Source organism: Odocoileus virginianus, chromosome 5 (genome assembly GCF_023699985.2).
Source record: "Odocoileus virginianus isolate 20LAN1187 ecotype Illinois chromosome 5, Ovbor_1.2, whole genome shotgun sequence".
NCBI classification, from domain to species: domain Eukaryota; kingdom Metazoa; phylum Chordata; class Mammalia; order Artiodactyla; family Cervidae; genus Odocoileus; species Odocoileus virginianus.
In genome coordinates this window covers 35,099,009-35,117,298 of record NC_069678.1, presented here as the reverse complement: position 1 = coordinate 35,117,298, position 18,290 = coordinate 35,099,009, and the positions used below count along the sequence as shown (strand labels likewise).

Here is an 18,290-nt window from a genome sequence, read left to right as displayed (position 1 = left end):
CTAAAGAATATCCCAATGAATATTTTTTCCTTGGCCAAAAAACTCATTTTTCTGAGGATTGAAATTCTCATTTTAGCAATTTCTGGTAAATTATAAGTATATGCTTTCTTGTTTATAGCATATGTTCTTGATTTTTGATGTAACGTTGTCTTAAATGTCCCCTTCTCCAAGAAGTCACTCTCGACAATTCCTGGCAAACTCAGGTGCTTCACGCACAGAATTCAACTTTAGGTCTTATGTTAGAAATTTTTGTGCATACTAAGTCGCTTTAGTTGTGTACAACTCTTTGGGACCCGATGGACCGTAGCCTGCCAGGTTCCTCTGTCTATGGGATTTTCCAAGCAAGAATACTGGAGTGAGTTACCATGCCCTCCTCCAGGGGATCTTTCCATTCCAGGATTCAAACCCACCTCTCCTGCATTGGCAGGCAGATTCTTTACCACTCGCACCACCGTTTAGCCATCTGATAGTAGAATGCTTAAGAATTTGTAATATAACTAGTAAACTGTGGAGCTGAGATTGTACTCATAAATCCTAGTTTCTTTTTCTTCATGCCCTTTACTTGTTATTTTCCAGGATGGTTCTACTCTTTTATTGTTTTGTTATGCTTTCTATTTTGTTATTAGCTTTTGTTTTTCTTCTCTCTGAAGAAAAATGTCATGGTAATCAACTTTGTTTCTTATCACAAAAGGTTTTATTTCCATATTATGGCTTTTAAAGGTAATCAATTTCTGTCTCTAGTTACAGGTGTTTAGTTTCTTAAAATTCTTTATGTACCAATTGTTGTGAATTCATTCTTACAACTAACGTTTTAAATTTCTTCTTATACTACAGGATTATTATACCATTATAAAAAACCCAATGGATTTAAATACAATCAAGAAGCGCTTGGAACATAAATATTATGTGAAAGCTTCAGAATGTATAGAAGATTTCAATACAATGTTCTCAAATTGTTATTTATACAACAAGGTCTGTAAGCCTTATGCCATACATGCTAATTCTTTGCTCTTACATAGAGGAGATGTATATAAATAAACAAGCGTGTGGATTTCAAATTTCAAGTTTTGATTTGGGGTACATTACATATTTGTAAAAATACTGTTTTTTACTTGATTTCCTAATTTTCACATAGCAGTATTTGTTCATTTTGTCTGAATAGCTATAATGGCTTATTACATTTTTAAAAAATAAAATACCAGTGATCCTGGTTTCTGTGAGTAAAGTGTTATTTCAAAATGTTCTCATCTACACTTCTGCCACTTTAGTTATAAGATGAATGATGAATCTTATTATACACTAAACTTAGTTAAATTTTTATGGGATGGATTGCTAGCTATAACCTAAGAAGCCAAATGAATAATATACTTCTAAAATTCATACAAATTAACTTAAACTTCAGACATGTTCTGTTTTATCCCAGTAGTAGTATTTGCATTTATGTTAATGTGTTAGCCTGTATGATAATATATGTGTACATTGTGAGCTTAATCTTCACTTTTATTTTCATCCATAAAATTGGATTTGTGTATTCAGTCTTCCTCCATATGGGATTCCCGTTTCCCTAAGTACAGCATCTTTTTCAAGTGGTCCTATCATATCTAGAAATTTTTTTAAGTTATATCTCATTTATTCAGATATTGAAATGTAATAAAAATGTTGGTTTGACTTCCAAGGTAATCATCAGTGCCACCTTATGTGTAATAGATTTAAGACTATAGTCAATATGAATTTTTTAAAAAATAATAACTAATGGTGTTCTGACAATACCATTGGTAAATTCATTTTAATTTAACAATTCTAAAGAGTCCACTTACATTTAATTTTTTAAAAGTTCAGTAATTTTCCTGAACTATTAATAGCTAACTTAGAACTGTGTCTCCACTTTAGGCTTTTTCTTTGTAGTTTACTTTTTTCTCAGTAGTCAAGTAAAGCAAGTTGAAGACTTCTAAGCAGATAGTTAAGATTTAAAAACTTAGCTCTACAGTGTCACTTTATTGCTTAGTTAATTGAAAATTGAATCACATCAAGTCAAACCATGAGGTACTTTCCACAGCCATGAATATGTTTTGTTTGTAGCCTGTTTGTAAGGTGGAAATTCTGATTTCTAATACTTTTGTGTATAAGTAGATTAGTTGGATTATAACCGTCTAGTGCTCAGAAAGGCATCCCCAGTCCTTTTTAGAAGTTAAAGGGGTAGGATGTTAGAATTTTAAGTGTGAGCTGCTATACTGTTTTCTAAACTTAATTTAGAAGCAGTAAATACTGTCTAAGAGTACTATGGCACTGCCTTCACTAAGGTAGCCTGAATTATAGAAATTTGATACAGTGGCCATACCGTGTAAACTTACATTGCATTTTGTGTATTTTCTAGCCTGGAGATGACATTGTTCTTATGGCTCAAGCTCTAGAAAAGCTGTTCAGGCAGAAGTTATCTCAGATGCCACAAGAAGAACAAGTTGTGGGTGGTAAGGAAAGAATAAAGAAAGGTAAGCGAGAAAAAGTTTATGTTCTCTTTCTTTGTCATTTCTATTTGAATGCTTGTGTATGTGTGTATAAATATGATGACTGGAACTAAATAATAAATCCCTGGGAATTCCCTGGTGGTCCAGTGGTTAGGATTTGGTGCTCTCACTGCCAGAGGAATGAGTTTGATCCCTGGTCGGGGAACTAAGATCTTGCAAGCCATGCAGTGCTGCCAAAAGTAGATAAATCCTGAAAGGAGACAAATATCTAGAGGTCCTTCTGCATCCTATTATATTGGTATAAAATGTCCCTTTAAACAATCTGAACCTTGAGCACAAAGATGGCTGTCATAATGACTGTCATATGAGATTAGGATTACAGAGATTATGGCCTTGCAGCCAGGTTTCCTATAGAATAGTGCCATTCACATTGTTATTGTTGTCTAGTTGCTAGGCTTCTTTGTCCATGGGATTTCCCAGGCAAGAATAGTAGAGTGGGTTGCCTTTTCCTTCTCCAGGGAATCTTCCTGACCCAAAGATTGAACCCACATCTGCTGCATTGGCAGGTGGAGTCTTTACTGCTGAGCCACCTAAGAAGCCCTATGCCATTCCCATCATAGTGGGCACCAAATAAATCATAGTTGCAATTGCTGTTTTAGTGGATCATGTATCTGTATTGTATTAAGAGGGCCAAAATTGCCAATAATTACTGTACCAAAAGATCCCCTAGCTAAGAATGAAAAGTTGCTGTTGGGGTTGAAGATTCTCTTTTTCTAATTCTTAGCTCAAAACTCTAGGAGGGAGGGGAATTTCCCTGGTGGTTCAGTGGTTAAGACTTTGCTTTCCAGTGAAGCAGGTGCAGGTCTGATCCCTAATTGGGGAGCTAGGATCCCACATGTCTTGTGGCCAAAATAACATAAAACAGAAGCAATATTGTAACAAATTCAGTAAAGATTTAAAAGTGGTTCACATAAAAAAGTTTTTTTAACTTTAATGGGAAATGTTTTACAGCTAATATCATAATATTTAAATAAGAAATTATAAAATTAATCTTAGGTGTTCAGAAGGGTTATTGAAGAGGTAAACCAAGACTGTCACAGTTCAAATGTTGGTTTATCTTTGGGTCACTGAAGCTATAAACCTTGGTTAAGTTCTGTAATCATTCCATGTTTCTTCATCTATGATATCTGGAAATTATTTAGCTTTCATTTTTATAAATATTTGTAAGGTATATGTTAAGTGCCTGGGACATAGGAAACTTGTTCCACTTCAGGGGATGGTTGAGGTTGTTTGATTGATAGTATGATATACTTTTTTCCTAGTTGTTAATAGATCTTTAGGGTGGATCATGACTTATAGCTTACTTTCATCCATCCTGTGAGATAGATACTTACTGATTAATAACTTTTTATTTTATTCTTATTTTTGAAAAAGACTGATCTTAAGTCTTACAGAATAAGCCTAAGCATTATAAAACTTCTTAAAATAATAAGGCAGTGCATTAGAGTAACTGTCAGGTGAAATTACACATAGCGTGTGCTGTGGTTCGAGTGAGAAAGTGACTTGCACTGGAAAAGCTGAAGAAGGCTTTAGAAGTGATAGAACTCAAGTTTGGGAAGGTATAGATTTCCAAATGACTTTTAGTAGAAGCTTTCTATTGCTTAAGTCATGTTATTTTTATGCACGTTGGTAGGTAAACTGCCATATGATGGCAGCTAGTCTAAATAATGTGATTACATGTTGATACTTTATGGCAAAGAAAAAACTTTGCCATAATTGAATTGGTGTTGATTTATTGATTGAACAGATATTTAGGTACTTCTTATGTACCAAAACACTATTCTGTATTAGAGTTTACATTTTAGTAGTGAAAGAGATACATACATGATAGGTTCAAAGAACATTCCAGACAGAGGGGTGGGCAAACACCTGTAACAGGATCCTTTTCTCTTTTGTTACTTTGGGCCATTGCCTTCATTTATGATCTGAATCTTGCTTCCCTCCTTACCTTCTTAAGGATTTTATTGCTTTGGTTATCCCGTTTCATGTATCATTAATCTTTCATTCTCTATCAGGTTAGTTTTATTATGCTATAAATATGCTCTAGTATTTCATCTTTAAAACTCACCTTTTCCCTATATCCTTCCTGTTTTTTTGCTTGCTTCTTGCATACTCATGAACTCCCTTCAGTATAGGCTCTAGCCATACTACATCACTAAAAAGGTTCTTATCATTTCAATTCTTAGCAATTCTTTATATTGCTAAATTTAAGTAATATTTTTCTATTCTCGTTTGTCAGTATTTGCTTTAGAAGGCTACTGTCTCTTGAAATGCCTTTGTTTCTTGGTACACATTAGTTCTGTGGGCTTACTTTGTATTCTGTAGTCCTCTTGGCCTTATCAATCTCTAAATATTGAGGTATTTTTCAGGGCTTGGTATTAGGTATACTTTTCCTAAATTCCATCTGTGTTCTATTAACTCCTAGATTTATAGGACTTGGGGAGTTAGGGATTCTTATGTGTTGTATGTCAAATATGATAACAGCATAGAAAAAAGTGAACTAGCGACTGGTGGAATAGAGAAAGGGGGTTGTTCTATATAGGATGTCTGAAGAAGGGAAGGTGATATTTGAGAATTTGAGTAAAGCCTGAAGGGAATGTTGAAGTGAACCATAAGGCTATCTCCTGACAGGTGGAACAAATAGTCTGCTTATGCTTATCAGATTTGAGGACAGCAGGCCAGTAGTCTGAAGTGAAATAAGTGAACGGGGTAGGATGATAGGAAAAAGAGGTTGGAAGGAGAGCAGATGTGGGGGGGAAGGGTAGAGAGGTCTCATGGGGCCCCGAGCAGCCACTGTGAGGACTGTAGCTTTTACTTGGAGGAAAAGTTAGAAACCACTGGGCGCTGAGCAGAGGTGTCTCAATCTTATTTGAATTTGATTGTTATTTTTGAGAATAGGATACAGGATGTAAAAAGCAGAAGGGAAGAAGGCCTCTTAGGATGCTAGTGCAGTAATGCAGGGTTATTACCACCTGTAATAGTTGAATTCTGGATAAGAAGATAGAGCAAAATAGTTTGCTGCTGGATTGGAAATGGGGTTTGAGAGAGAGAGAATGGAGTCACAGATGACTCCAACGTTTCTGACCTGAGCAATTAGAAGAATAGAATTACCCTGATGGAAGGATGGGCATTTGAAATATAATCATGCCTCGAAATCATGAGGGACAGGTTCCAGGACCCCTCCATAGATACCACAATCTTTGGATACTTGAGTTCTTTATATAAAATGGCGTAGTATAGTGGTCCTTCATATCCATGGGTTGCATCTGAGCATTGTATTTAAGGAGGGTTGAATCTGCATGTGCCCAACCTATGGATCCTGGGTGCTGATTGTAATAGATTTCAGGGTGGTGTGATCCAAATGTCTCCAGTCTTAGCACTCTGGGAACATACAAGACAAAAAAACATGTACAGATATTCCTTTGATGAGAGAATCGTGTTCACATCTGTTCTGTGTCAGCCAGTGATGGACTAATATGCAGAGCATTCTGAAGACCTCACACAGTACCATATAGTTGTCTCCAATGTGTCTGAAATTTTTGCTGAGGTTTACAGCTATGTGAAGCTGAAAATCACAAAAGTTGAAGTAAATGTATTAAAGTAGGATGCTAAGAGAAAAATTGCTTTATGTCTTACTCAGATACTGGCTCTTGTTCACATTTTACTAGGTACTCAACAGAATATGACAGTTTCTGTTAAAGGAAAACAGTCCCCCAAAGCACTGGGAAAACTGCTTACACAGCAAGTAATTCCTTCTGTATTTCCTGAAACATCTGTTTTCCCTTCAAACCTGGCACAAGGTGCTCCACTCAACACTGTCTCACAAACAGTCACCCAGGTAAGTTTATTTTCACTTTAAAATGTTTCAGTGTAAGTTTTTTTTTTGTGATATCTATACCTTTTCTTGAAGTTTATAGAAAAATTGGTCTTAAGCATACAACAGTCAGACTTCCCTCATAGCTCATTTGGTAAAGAATCTGCCTGCAGTGCAGGGAGACCTGTGTTCAATCCCTAGGTTGGGAAGATCCCCTGGAGGAGGAAATGGCAACCCACTCTAGTATTCTTGCCTGGAGAATCCCACGGACAGAGGAGCTTGGCAGGCTATAATCCATGGGGTCGAAAGAGTCAGACATGACCTAGAGACTAAAGACAGAGAGAGATACAGCCGTCAAAGTCTTTTTGTCTGTACATATTTTGTGAACAGAGACCTGGGGTGCAAAACAAATTTTAGAAATTTCTTAGGTAGAATCTGAACTGATTTATTATCTCTGTAGTATTAGTATCAGTTGTCTAGCTACTTTTTTGTGTGTGGGTGGGTGATATAACTTTTATTGGTTCACAACTTGGTGGGTTAACAATTTTCGTTTTAAAATTGTGTACTGATTTCAGGTATTCAGAAACTTTTTTTTCTTTTTTTAATATAACCATGACTTTTCCCCACCTTTGGTTGGTCTCAAAGTTAACCAGACAATTCTTTGGGGTGCGGGAAGGAAATATTTGAACTATTTATTTTACCTATGAAAGAAAAATTAACTTTTCCTAAAAACGTGGATGATCTGGTGCTAAATATCATTTCCTTTTTTTAACTGATCAGGGTAATGATCAAAGTTTGAAAACTGTTGCTCTGGATGTCACCTTAAATATAATCTTGTTTTCAAATTGTTTCACTTTAGGTAACAAAGGGTGTGAAGAGGAAAGCAGATACAACAACTCCTACAACTTCAGTAGTTAAAGCAAGTGGTGAATCTTCCCCAACACTTACAGAAAAAAAATCAGGGAAAATGCCACCTATAAAAGAAAATATGCTAAAGAATGTTTTGCTGGTTTCTCAGCAACAATATAAAGTTGTAAAGAATGCTAAAGTAACCGAACAATTAAGGCACTGTAGTGAGATTCTTAAAGAAATGCTTGGAAAGAAACATTTGTCATATGCATGGCCCTTTTATAATCCTGTTGATGTTAATGCTTTGGGACTCCATAACTACTATGATATCGTGAAAACCCCAATGGATCTTGGAACCATCAAGGTAAATGTTGTCTTAATAAGAGGAACTTCTTTTCTTGACTATAAAAGTAATCTTGTCATCATAAAGAAATTTAAAATTCAAAAAAAGATGAAAAAAGGGCCAGTCATACCACCTGAAGTAAATGATGGGAACATTTTTAAATAATGGGAATATTTTAAAGTGTATCTTCTTATTTTCTTCAGTTCGAGCACATTCTTGGTTATTTTACCACAGTGTTTGAGTTATAGAATATAATATAACTCTGTACCCTAAACTTTAATATTGTAGATATTGTTATATATTTAAAATCTTTTTAATTTGCATAATTATAATCCAAAAATTTTTTTGGCAAGGCACTTATGTGATTTCCAATCCTCTGCCAGATTGATAAGTTTTCTTTATTGCTGATTTGGAAACTTTAAATTACTGGAAAATTTTCGTTATGTATATTTATTTTAGGGAAACTACTAAAAGAATAGAACTATACCATTTTCAAAATGATGCATTATCTCAGTGTTCTTCCTAAATAACTACTCATTGTACTCCCTGTTCTTTATTATCTAGAAGTTGGGTTCTTCTTTTATTAAATAAACACAGTTTTGTTTTATTTCATCAACATTTTTTGTGAACATGTTACTAATTTTTGTGCTCACCTTTATTTCTTATTTCTTGCTTCTTACTCTTTCCTATCTTGGTTTTTCTTTTTGCCAAAGTGCAAGCTCTAGTGGTTCATCCATGAGCATTTATAGGTAGTAAACTCTTAATAGTTTTATCTCTGAAAGTATCTGTGCTTTGTCTATTCTTGAATGGTTCCTTAACTAACTGTGGCATTGTAGAACTTGTTGTTTTCCCTCAGCACTAGGACAGTATCTCTTGGCACCTATTGTTGCTGCTAGGAAGTCTGCTGTCAGTCTACTTGTCATCCCTTTGTAGATAATCTCTTTCCTCTCTCCAACTGTGTGTTTTATTTTATTCTTCTTGATTGAAAATTAGCACTTTCAAGATGAGGCTCATGTTTTAAGTTCTGAAAAAACATCTAACCATTATGAGTTCAAAATATGCTTTTCTACTTTCCCCTAATACTTATATTAATACAGACTGAAAGGTCAGGAAACAGTACCTGAAATAGGTAAACCTGAGCTGAGTCTTAAAGGGTAAATAGGACTTAATAAGTTATAGGACATTTCAGGCAGGGGAAGCAACTTGGAACACCCTGAGATGATTAAAAAAAAATCCAGAATACAATATTTAAGCCAACATGAAATGTAATATGAAGCAGTGATTAGGAGAAAATGAGACTGGAAGGAAACTGGGACTTGAACATGAAAAGGCCTCATCGTAGAGGCCTAGAGCTAGCATTAAACATGAGGATTATGTCGTTATATTTGTTTCCTATAATGACTTCTCTAGTAGCAATGTGAAGACTGGGCAATGAGGCTATTAATGAATTCCAGGGATAAGAAGATAGTGACTTTATTTAATTTAGTTCTTTGAAATCATTCCAAATTGCCAGTGATCTGAGTGGTAGAAAATTATGCTTCTTGTTTTAGTTTTGTTTCTTTAATTACAAATAAAGTCTGGCATGCTATATTTGTTTATTGGCTTTTTGTATTTGTTCATAGATTTTATGTTAATATACACTTGTTTTGCCCAGCAGTTTATAGGAATTTTTTGTCTGATCATTTTTCATTGAACTGGCTACTCTACATCCTCACTCTTCTATCCACTTTATATGCAGCTACCTGAAAATGTAACCCATCCTGATATCTCTCTTCTGTTCAGTTTTTAATGTCTTTCCATTCCCAGGAGAATTTTAATATTATAAACCCTTCATTTAGATGTTCAAGGCTGATTTAAGGAGTTTATTTACTCATTGTTTTGCTACAATCAAACTAGTCTATCCTAGGTTATCTGGAAACACTCCCTTTTTCCCTTGCTTTTGTGATTTTTGTTTCTGTTCTGTTCTTTACTTGGAATGTCCTCCTTCATCTCTACTTGTCAAAATTCATTGGGTCTTTTTCAAAGTCTAAAAATACAAAGCAAATGTAGCAGAGTTTTAATTTTGTCAAATCTGGATGGTGGATATCTGGTTTTGGTATTACCTATTATTCTATTGTGTGTTGGAATTATTTTATAATTTAAACACAATATAGGTGCTCAAAATTCTGTAATTTTTAAATTTAGGCAAAAATGGATAACCAGGAATATAAAGATGCATATGAATTTGCTGCAGATGTTAGATTAATGTTCATGAATTGCTATAAGTACAACCCTCCAGACCATGAAGTGGTTACAATGGCAAGAATGCTTCAGGTAAGTTTTTACTTGTGCTGTGGAAGTAAGTTTCCTCTGAACATAGCTTAAAAAGTTTCATAACTCAAGAGATAAAAAATAACACCCCCTACCCCCACTAAGTAGTAAAGCATAATTTGTACTTTTAAAATTGTGGTGGTGGGTTGTTTGCTTTATGAGGTATACTATACATTAGTAGTAAATGTTTTAATGAAGCTGCCCTACATATAGAAGACATTGGGGAAATATTAGTGAAGAAAGGACAGTAGATACCTGAGACAGAGTTGACTGGAGTCAATGTCCCATTCAATGAGCCTGAACGGAAGGCTCAAGGACTTTTGAGGCTGAGTCATTGGGAATTAGTAGAATGATGCAGTCACAGGGCAGAAGATCTGAAAAGAAGTCCCCCAATTAATCTGAAAGATCTATCTTACCTGGAAAAACACAAAAGTTGCTAAGGTTGGTAGTCAGGGAAGCATGAGGTCTTAACTATATTTCTGGTAAATCTTTTTTTTCCTCCAGTTTTATAGGGATGTAATTGACATTGCATTAGTTTAAGGTATATAAGATTATGATTCAATATATGCATATACTGTGAAATGATTACCACAAGAGAGTTCTCATCAACATATGACACTGAGGGAATTCCCTGGCAGTTCAGCGCCTAGGTCTCCGCCACGCTTTCACTGCCAGGGGCTAGAGTTCAGTCCTGATTGGGGAACTGGGATACAGCAAGTTGCACGGTGCAGCCAAAAAAAGTGACACTGAAATGTGCATTTTCTTAAAAGATGTTACTGCTGCATTAAATCAGAAATGCAGAGGCCCTTAACAGTGTGATTTTCCATTATAGGATGTTTTCGAAATGCATTTTGCAAAGATCCCAGGTGAACCTGTTGAGAGTACGCCTGTATGTTACATCAAAACAGATACCACAAAAACCTTTGGTAGAAAAAGCAGTAGTGAAGCTTCTTCTGAAGATAACTCTTCTGGTGATTCTGAAGATGAACAAGTTCAGCGTCTTGCAAAGCTTCAGGAGCAGGTAGTTCATTTTACTGATAGAAGTTTTTATATTCTTTCTATGAGCTGCTGCTGCTTGCTGATGATCTATTATAAAATCCTATTTGCAGATTAAAAGTAGATTAAATGCTGTTATATCTAGATCACTTAGCAACTGTGACTTTATTTATTGGCACATATTTAATGTTTAATAGTTTTTTCTACTCAAAAATCTATACATCTTAAAATTCTGTTATTTATAACTACAATGAGTTGATTCTTACTGAAAAATTTATATAACATAACCTGGATAGTTTATGGGTAGGATCTTTATTTAACATTTGTTACCTTTTATGATAAAATGTTAACCTGCTATGAGTTCAATCTTGAAAAATCAATGATTTAAGACTTAAGACTACCTGGAAAAATAATGATTCTTGGTCTGTTTTTAGATGAATATTTAAGTTTATGGGTTAAATATATAATATTCTTTGAAACACACCTTTCAAAATGATGAATTTATGAAATGAAATATCAGTCTGAAGTAAATGAATTTCAGAAAGGATACTATTGACTTTTGAGTGCCTTCATTTTTTTCTACTCTATTTAGAGTCATTAATGTTTAAAGCATTTTTCCTTTATCAGCTTAAAGCTGTTCATCAACAGCTACAGGTTCTGTCCCAAGTACCTTTTCGTAAGCTAAAGAGAAAGAATGAGAAGTCTAAAAGGGAAAAGAAAAAAGAAAAGATTGATAATAGAGAGGAAAATCCAAGGAAAAAGTCTAAGCAAATGAAACTAAAGGAAAAATCCAAACGCAAGTAAGTATCTTTAATGATACCTTATTAAGATAATATTATCTGAAATACATTTGATTAAATTTAGCTTTTGTTACAGTCTGCCAAAGAAGAGGAAACAACAGGTCTTCACTATGAAATCTGAAGATGAAGATAATGCAAAATCTATGAACTACGATGAGAAAAGACAGTTGAGTTTGGATATAAACAAACTCCCTGGAGATAAACTTGGGCGAGTCGTTCATATAATACAATCCAGAGAGCCTTCATTGAGAAATTCCAACCCTGATGAGATAGAGATAGACTTTGAAACACTGAAATCTTCAACACTGAGAGAACTGGAAAAATATGTTGCTGGATGTCTAAGAAAAAGACCACTGAAACCTCATGGTGTGTATTAGAAGGCAGTCTAGTGTTTGTGTTGTACTCACTCTCTTGGTTGTACTCACTTTTTTTTTCCTTCTAAATCACATAGGTAAGAGAATAATGACATCAAGAGAAGAGCTTAATTCAGAGAAAAAACTAGAGTTGGAAATACGGTTACTGGATGTCAATAATCAGTTAAATTCTAGAAAACGTCAAACAAAACGTAGGTATCTTGTTTTTTTGTTTTTTTTTTTTAATTTATTTACTTATTTATTTTTGGCTGTGCTGGTTCTAAGTTGCTGTGCATGGGCTTTCTCTAGTTGCAGCAAGCTGGAGCTACTCTTCTAGTTGCGGTGCATGGGGTTCTCATTGCGGTGGCTTCTACTGTTGTGGAGCACAGGCTCTAGGCACACAGGTTTCAGTAGTTGCAGCTCATTGGCTCTAGAGCTGAGGCTCAGTACACAGTTGTGGTACACAGACTTAGTCGCCCCGCAGCGTGTGGAATTTTCTGGAACCAGGGATCAAACCTGTGTCTCCTGCATTGGCAGGTGAATTCTTAACCTTTGGACCACCAGGAAAGTCCCAATAGCAGTTTTTAAAATGTTCCTGTGACAATTTAATATCTGCCATTTTTAATGTTTTTTCTTATTTTGTAGCTGAGAAAACTCAACCATCCAAGGCCATTGGAAGTGGTTCCCGACTGAGTGAAAGCAGCAGCAGTAGCAGCAGCAGCAGTTCATCAGAGTCTGAAAGCAGCAGCAGTGATTCCAGCTCTTCCGACAGCAGTGATTCCGAATCAGGTTAGCTTACTTCTGCTTGTGGGAAAATATTTCTCTTGCAATACTGAGACTTACAGTGTGATAAAATGTTTGTTACTTACCCAGAATCTACGGTGGGATGCCACACTTATTTAATTGCATGTTGACAGTCTTATATCTTTTTCTTAAAAGAGATACTGTGTAAAGTGAAACTTATTATACATATGTGACTTACAGGCTTGTAATATTGCAAATAGGCTTGTACTGTTGAAAATAATTTACTAACAGTGGGATAATATCAATATGTAATTCAGATCTTAATACCAAAAATATCAAAGAATAAAATGCTGATCTTCTTTTAATAAAATATTATTTGAGGACATCTTTTACTTTGATATATCAAATCACTCTAATGTTGCAAAGTGTGCAGTGTTGTGACAATATATTCTGAATTGGATAATCATTTTGAATTAAGAAACCAGTCATCCTAGAAATGGTGTAAAGCAGATTTTTTTTCACTTCAGTGTTTTTTCACTGTAGGTTATCTTCCATTTGTAGAAAAATATACTTTAAATTCAGAGTCTTAGTTATGCTAAAGTATGATATTACCTCATAGAGTTTATCATCAACTATATCAAGTTTAACTCATTCATTCATGTTTTGTTTGTACTCTTTCATTGACATTTACATAGTTGACAGGTAAGGCTGCCCTCAGGATATGGTCTTGCTAGAGGCATTCCATCATTGTTCACCAAAAGGCACATTCAAATATAGGGCACTTTTAGGCCTCAAATTTTGCTTTATTTTAAATAAGATGTTTGTCATGAGATTCAATTCTTTTTAAAACATCTCACACAAAATGTTGTCACATCAGGAATTCTTACCATTTGTGAGAATATCCATCTTATTTCGGTCTGGTATTAAGAGTCTGCTGCCTTGCAGTATATTGTTTCACTTCTGGTTCTTTTTAGTTTGTGGTGCTGATGGCCTCATGTTGTTTTAGATTTATAAAGTATATAGTGGTAAACATTTTTGTTAGAATAAACAGAATTTTTACTTTTATTGAAATTTGTTGTCCTAGAAAATTTTTTAATTAATTTAGGACTCCGGATACATTATTTCCTTGTAGTTGACTTTTAAGCAAAACATGCTGGAAAACTCTTTAAGTTGCATTTAGTATTTTAAATTGTGACTAGCATTTGTAATTTCATCTAATAAAGCATTTGTTGCCTAAGAAGTTAGACCACTTTGTCTTTTATTTATAGGATAAAACTCTTATTAAATTATCTAATTTTATATTGACTACTGATCAATAAAAGACCTTGAGTATTAGCAGAAAAATACTTCAGAGTGCTTCAGTGAAGTACTTTAATTTGAATTATCAGTTTCCAATAGAATCTTACAATATGTTGCTTGAGGGAAAGAATGTCATTTACTGTGTTCTTAAAATAGTGGTAGTATGTGTTTTCCTAACTTTCAAACAGAATAACTCAGCCTCAGAACTCTAATTTTAAAGCACTATTGAATTTTTATTTTATGACTGACATTCTTGTTTGATGTCATCTTTTTCAAATAACGAAGTGTTTTTAAAAACACCTGTTAAAATCAATGAAGCAAATTTTTACATTTCAGTCTACTGTATGGAGAGTGTATAGATAGATTTATGACACTAAGGTCGGTTTGTCTTCTAAAATGATAGGATAATAAGAGTTTTTGTTTATGTTTGCAATTTTCATTGTTTTATAAACCAACAATGTACTTCACTGAAAAAACACTGAATATATATATATAAGTTGCAGATGCAATGCTTAACTTAATGCAGTAATTAACTTTGCTTAATAAAATAGTAAATGAAGCAATAGGACCTTTTCTCCTGTTAACTTCAGTTGTACCCTTTAAAATACTGTAATGCTCTTGATTTCTGGTGTATAAGTTAACAACATTTTCTTTAACTTTCCTGAGAACAACAAAAACTAAGTAAAAGGACTGCAAATTGTGAAAAATAATTAATTCAGACTATCATTAGCTATACCTATTGTAAAAATAAGCAAAGCATCTATCATTCTTAAATTATGCACATGATGTTATCAAGAAATGGACAAATTCCAAGTCTTAAGTTTCAGGGTGAGGGGAAATGGAGATCTGGAGAAAATAATAATTTGTAAAAATTAGGTATATTAGTAAAAGTTAACTGAAAATATTATAAGTAAGACTTTGTAACTCTAAAATTTATTATGATTTGTCAAGAGCTGAGACTTTAACAAGGAATATCTCAATTATCAGAACTCGGGTTAAATAAGAGTTTGGATTATTCAAAATAGGACATATGCATATAATTTCATTTCTTCAAAATTTTAGTAGTGGCATCTTTTCTGAAAGTTTCTGTGAGAAATTCTTCTCTGGTCTACAGTCATACCACCCTGAATGCGCCTGATCTCATCTGATCTCAGAAGCTAACCAGGGTCAGGCCTGGTTAGTACTTGGATGGGAGAAATTCTTCTCTGATAGAAGAATATTGATCTCAAGTAATTTTTCTTAATATTATCTTTTAATACTTGTCTTCCTGGATTTTTATAGCAACTTGAGACCATATGCAGTTTTCTTAACCAAGTCACAATCTTTTTTAATTTCTGTTATCAAGGACACATTTCTAAATTAATAGATCTCTAAATTAGATCTCTAATTTCTAAATTGCTTAACAGTATTGACTTAAAGTTCTCCTTATAGCTTTCTTGTATTATGAGTTGCTTTCTTTACTGTAGTATTATTCTGTTCCAGGTATATTAAAATATTTTAAGGGCGACATCTGAAAAACATTTATATGTTATAGATAGTGGTAGAGCTGTTTATTCCACATTAAATTGTTATGTTCTATGTAATCTTAAATCTTATGCATGTTTGAAAAAATGGACTAATTCTGCTTGGGCTAATTAAATTGGATTAATTAAATGGAAGAGGAGTAAGTTACAAGGAAAGATTTAATAATTCTTTAATTATAATTTCAAACAAGATATTAAATCAGTTCCAAGATAGAGCTGTCATGAAATTCCATATCTTTGAAAAATACAAGCAAGAAATCTATTGGCTGGAAGCAGTACTTAATTGCAAATTTCAGTGTGACTTGATATTGTCATTTAAAGTATCTTCTTGAGTTACATTGGCATATGCAAATTATCATGTGCTGATAAGTCAAGAAGTATGATGGGGAATTCCCTGGCAGTTCAGTGGTTAGGCCTCTGCACTTTCACTGCCAAGGGCCTGGGTTCTATCCCTGATCAGGAAACAAGATCCCACAAGCCATGAGGCATGACCAAAAAAAATAATAAAATCCTATCCTATTTATATTTATGCCAGTGATTAAACATTGGCATAAATATAAAACCTTTCTATTTTTCATAACCCCAAATATCATTAGATGCCAGATCAAAAGATATAAATAGGCTTGACAATATAAATGAATTCCAGATGCATATATCCTATGTTAACTAGGCTGTACTAGAATGTACACACAAGCAATTGAGTTTTTTTTAATATTCAACAAAGATTGGCTATCTTGAGTGATATAATGAGGAGTATTAACAGATTTAGTAATACTGAGAAACCAAATGGAGCAGCTCATAGATAATACTGCTTTTTTGATTCTAACTTTGTAGGAAATAGCTTCAGGAACTATCCAGATGTTAGCTCAAATACCTGACTAGTGTGGAATATAATATTTTTCAGGAATGATTATCATTTCAATTCTTAAAACAGTTATATACAAAGAAATTGAATGGTTATGGCAACAGTTCTTTACCTGATTAAGACAAAATGAATTTGTCACTTCATATTTTGGATTTTTTGCTTTTATTGGCTTCAGTGTAATGTTCTGAAAGTGAAATTTATGAAATTCCTTAAGTAACAATTGTTCCTTTTTTTTTTTTAACTTTCTTAGTTACATTGACTTAAAAGTAGAAATAAAAGAATCATTTCGCATTTTAGCTATATAAGCCAGGTCTTCTGTAGAAGTGACAATGATGCAGTTTTTGTTTTTGTTTTTCATTCAAGGAAGAAAGGAAAAACTTGGTTAAAGTTTAGATTTTAGTTTACCTTTTAAGGGGGAGGATGGTTTAGTAAATATAGAAGTGTGAAATGATGGATTCTTTACCAGCTGAACCACAAGGGAATACTGAAGTGGGTAGCCTATCCCTTCTCCAGTGGATCTTCCTGACCCAGGAATCGTACCAGGGTCACCTGCATTGCAGGCAAATTACCAACTGAGCTATCAGGGAAGCCATGAAAAGAGTTTGGAGTAATTTTTCACCATTCAAGCTAGAAAGTTTAAGGGAAATGATTAGTATTCATCATTTAAGTATTTTAAACTTTCATTAGTTTCTTATCAATTAAGGTGTTTTTAAACCCCCAGAAGGATAAATTCAGGGACCCAGGCTTGCTTAAAAACTTGCACATATTGAGGTCTGTACTTGAGCCACGAGTCTTAGAAATAGGATAAATTGTGTCATGTGCATTTTAAAAACTGTGTCTTACTGAATAAACAGGCTGTCTAGAATAATGCTTTTCAACCTTGGCAGCAGTACATTAGAAATCCCCTGTAAAACTTTAAAAATAGTGTCCAGATAGCATTGGAGAGTGGGACCAGATAAACATAGTGTCAAAGTATCCATGTGACTAATGTGCTGCCATGTTTGAGAACCATCAATCTAGATGTTTTTGTTTGTTTCCACTTTCTAACTCTAGTTAAAATGACTTTGGTAAAAGGAAGAGACAGCTTATAATCAGTTTGTTCTATATTAAAATAAGTACCACACACTTAGATGAAAATGCTCAAAACATTCTTTAAAAGGGGCAAATTTTTTTCTGTTCAAAGTGGTTGATTTTTATTCGTAGAACTAGATGATAAACTTGGGCAGATCCTTTAACATCTCTGGATATGCTTTCTTTCCAATAAAATAATGACCTCCAATCACTCCAATCACTGTACCCAGTCCTTTATAACAGAAGTGTGATTTGTTTTTCTAATTTAAAAATCTTCAGTAATTTTTTTTCTGCTATAATGGCATTACATTCTGGTTTTACATTATGTATGGTATTACATTCATATTCAGTTTATCAAGTTTTTAAGTCAGTATTGGCTTGATGATAATATTTGGTATCACTGGAGCATTGATCTCAGTGCTTTGATAGATGATGGGTATTTAATATTAACAAATCCTTCAATCAAATAGTTAACTCCAGATCTCTCTTTTTTGATTCTGTGATTAAAATTTGTTGGGTTGGAAGTAAAAACTTTCAATCAGAATTTTATATTAAAGTTTTGGGGTAAATATGAAAATAGCACACATTATATACTGTGCAAAATATTCATTTGTTCAGTAGTTAACATATTTTATCCAATTGGATCCTCATAAGGTAGGTATACATGTTATCACAGTTCCCTGGAGAAGTTAGTTGATAAGCGTATATGTTGTCAGTGCTCAGTTTTATTAAGACCTGGCAGGGCTTCTTCATTTATTGAAATGTGGTCTTAAGCTTGATAGTGAAAATATATATATT

The 18,290-nt window shown here is 33.9% G+C and overlaps 1 protein-coding gene across 11 annotated transcripts in view; it reads left to right on the top strand.

Annotated features, from left to right (window-relative positions):
- Positions 1-18,290, top strand: part of BRDT (bromodomain testis associated) — a 56,725-nt gene that overhangs the window by 13,068 nt on the left and 25,367 nt on the right. For all 11 annotated transcript variants that reach the window (XM_070467765.1, XM_070467772.1, XM_070467767.1 and 8 more), the window contains 10 exons: positions 835-972; positions 2,375-2,489; positions 6,194-6,363; positions 7,199-7,552; positions 9,716-9,844; positions 10,674-10,862; positions 11,465-11,637; positions 11,714-12,003; positions 12,089-12,202; positions 12,636-12,779. In XM_070467765.1, coding sequence (XP_070323866.1) covers positions 835-972; positions 2,375-2,489; positions 6,194-6,363; positions 7,199-7,552; positions 9,716-9,844; positions 10,674-10,862; positions 11,465-11,637; positions 11,714-12,003; positions 12,089-12,202; positions 12,636-12,779 — 1,816 coding nt within the window. The remainder of the gene's footprint in view (positions 1-834; positions 973-2,374; positions 2,490-6,193; positions 6,364-7,198; positions 7,553-9,715; positions 9,845-10,673; positions 10,863-11,464; positions 11,638-11,713; positions 12,004-12,088; positions 12,203-12,635; positions 12,780-18,290) is intronic.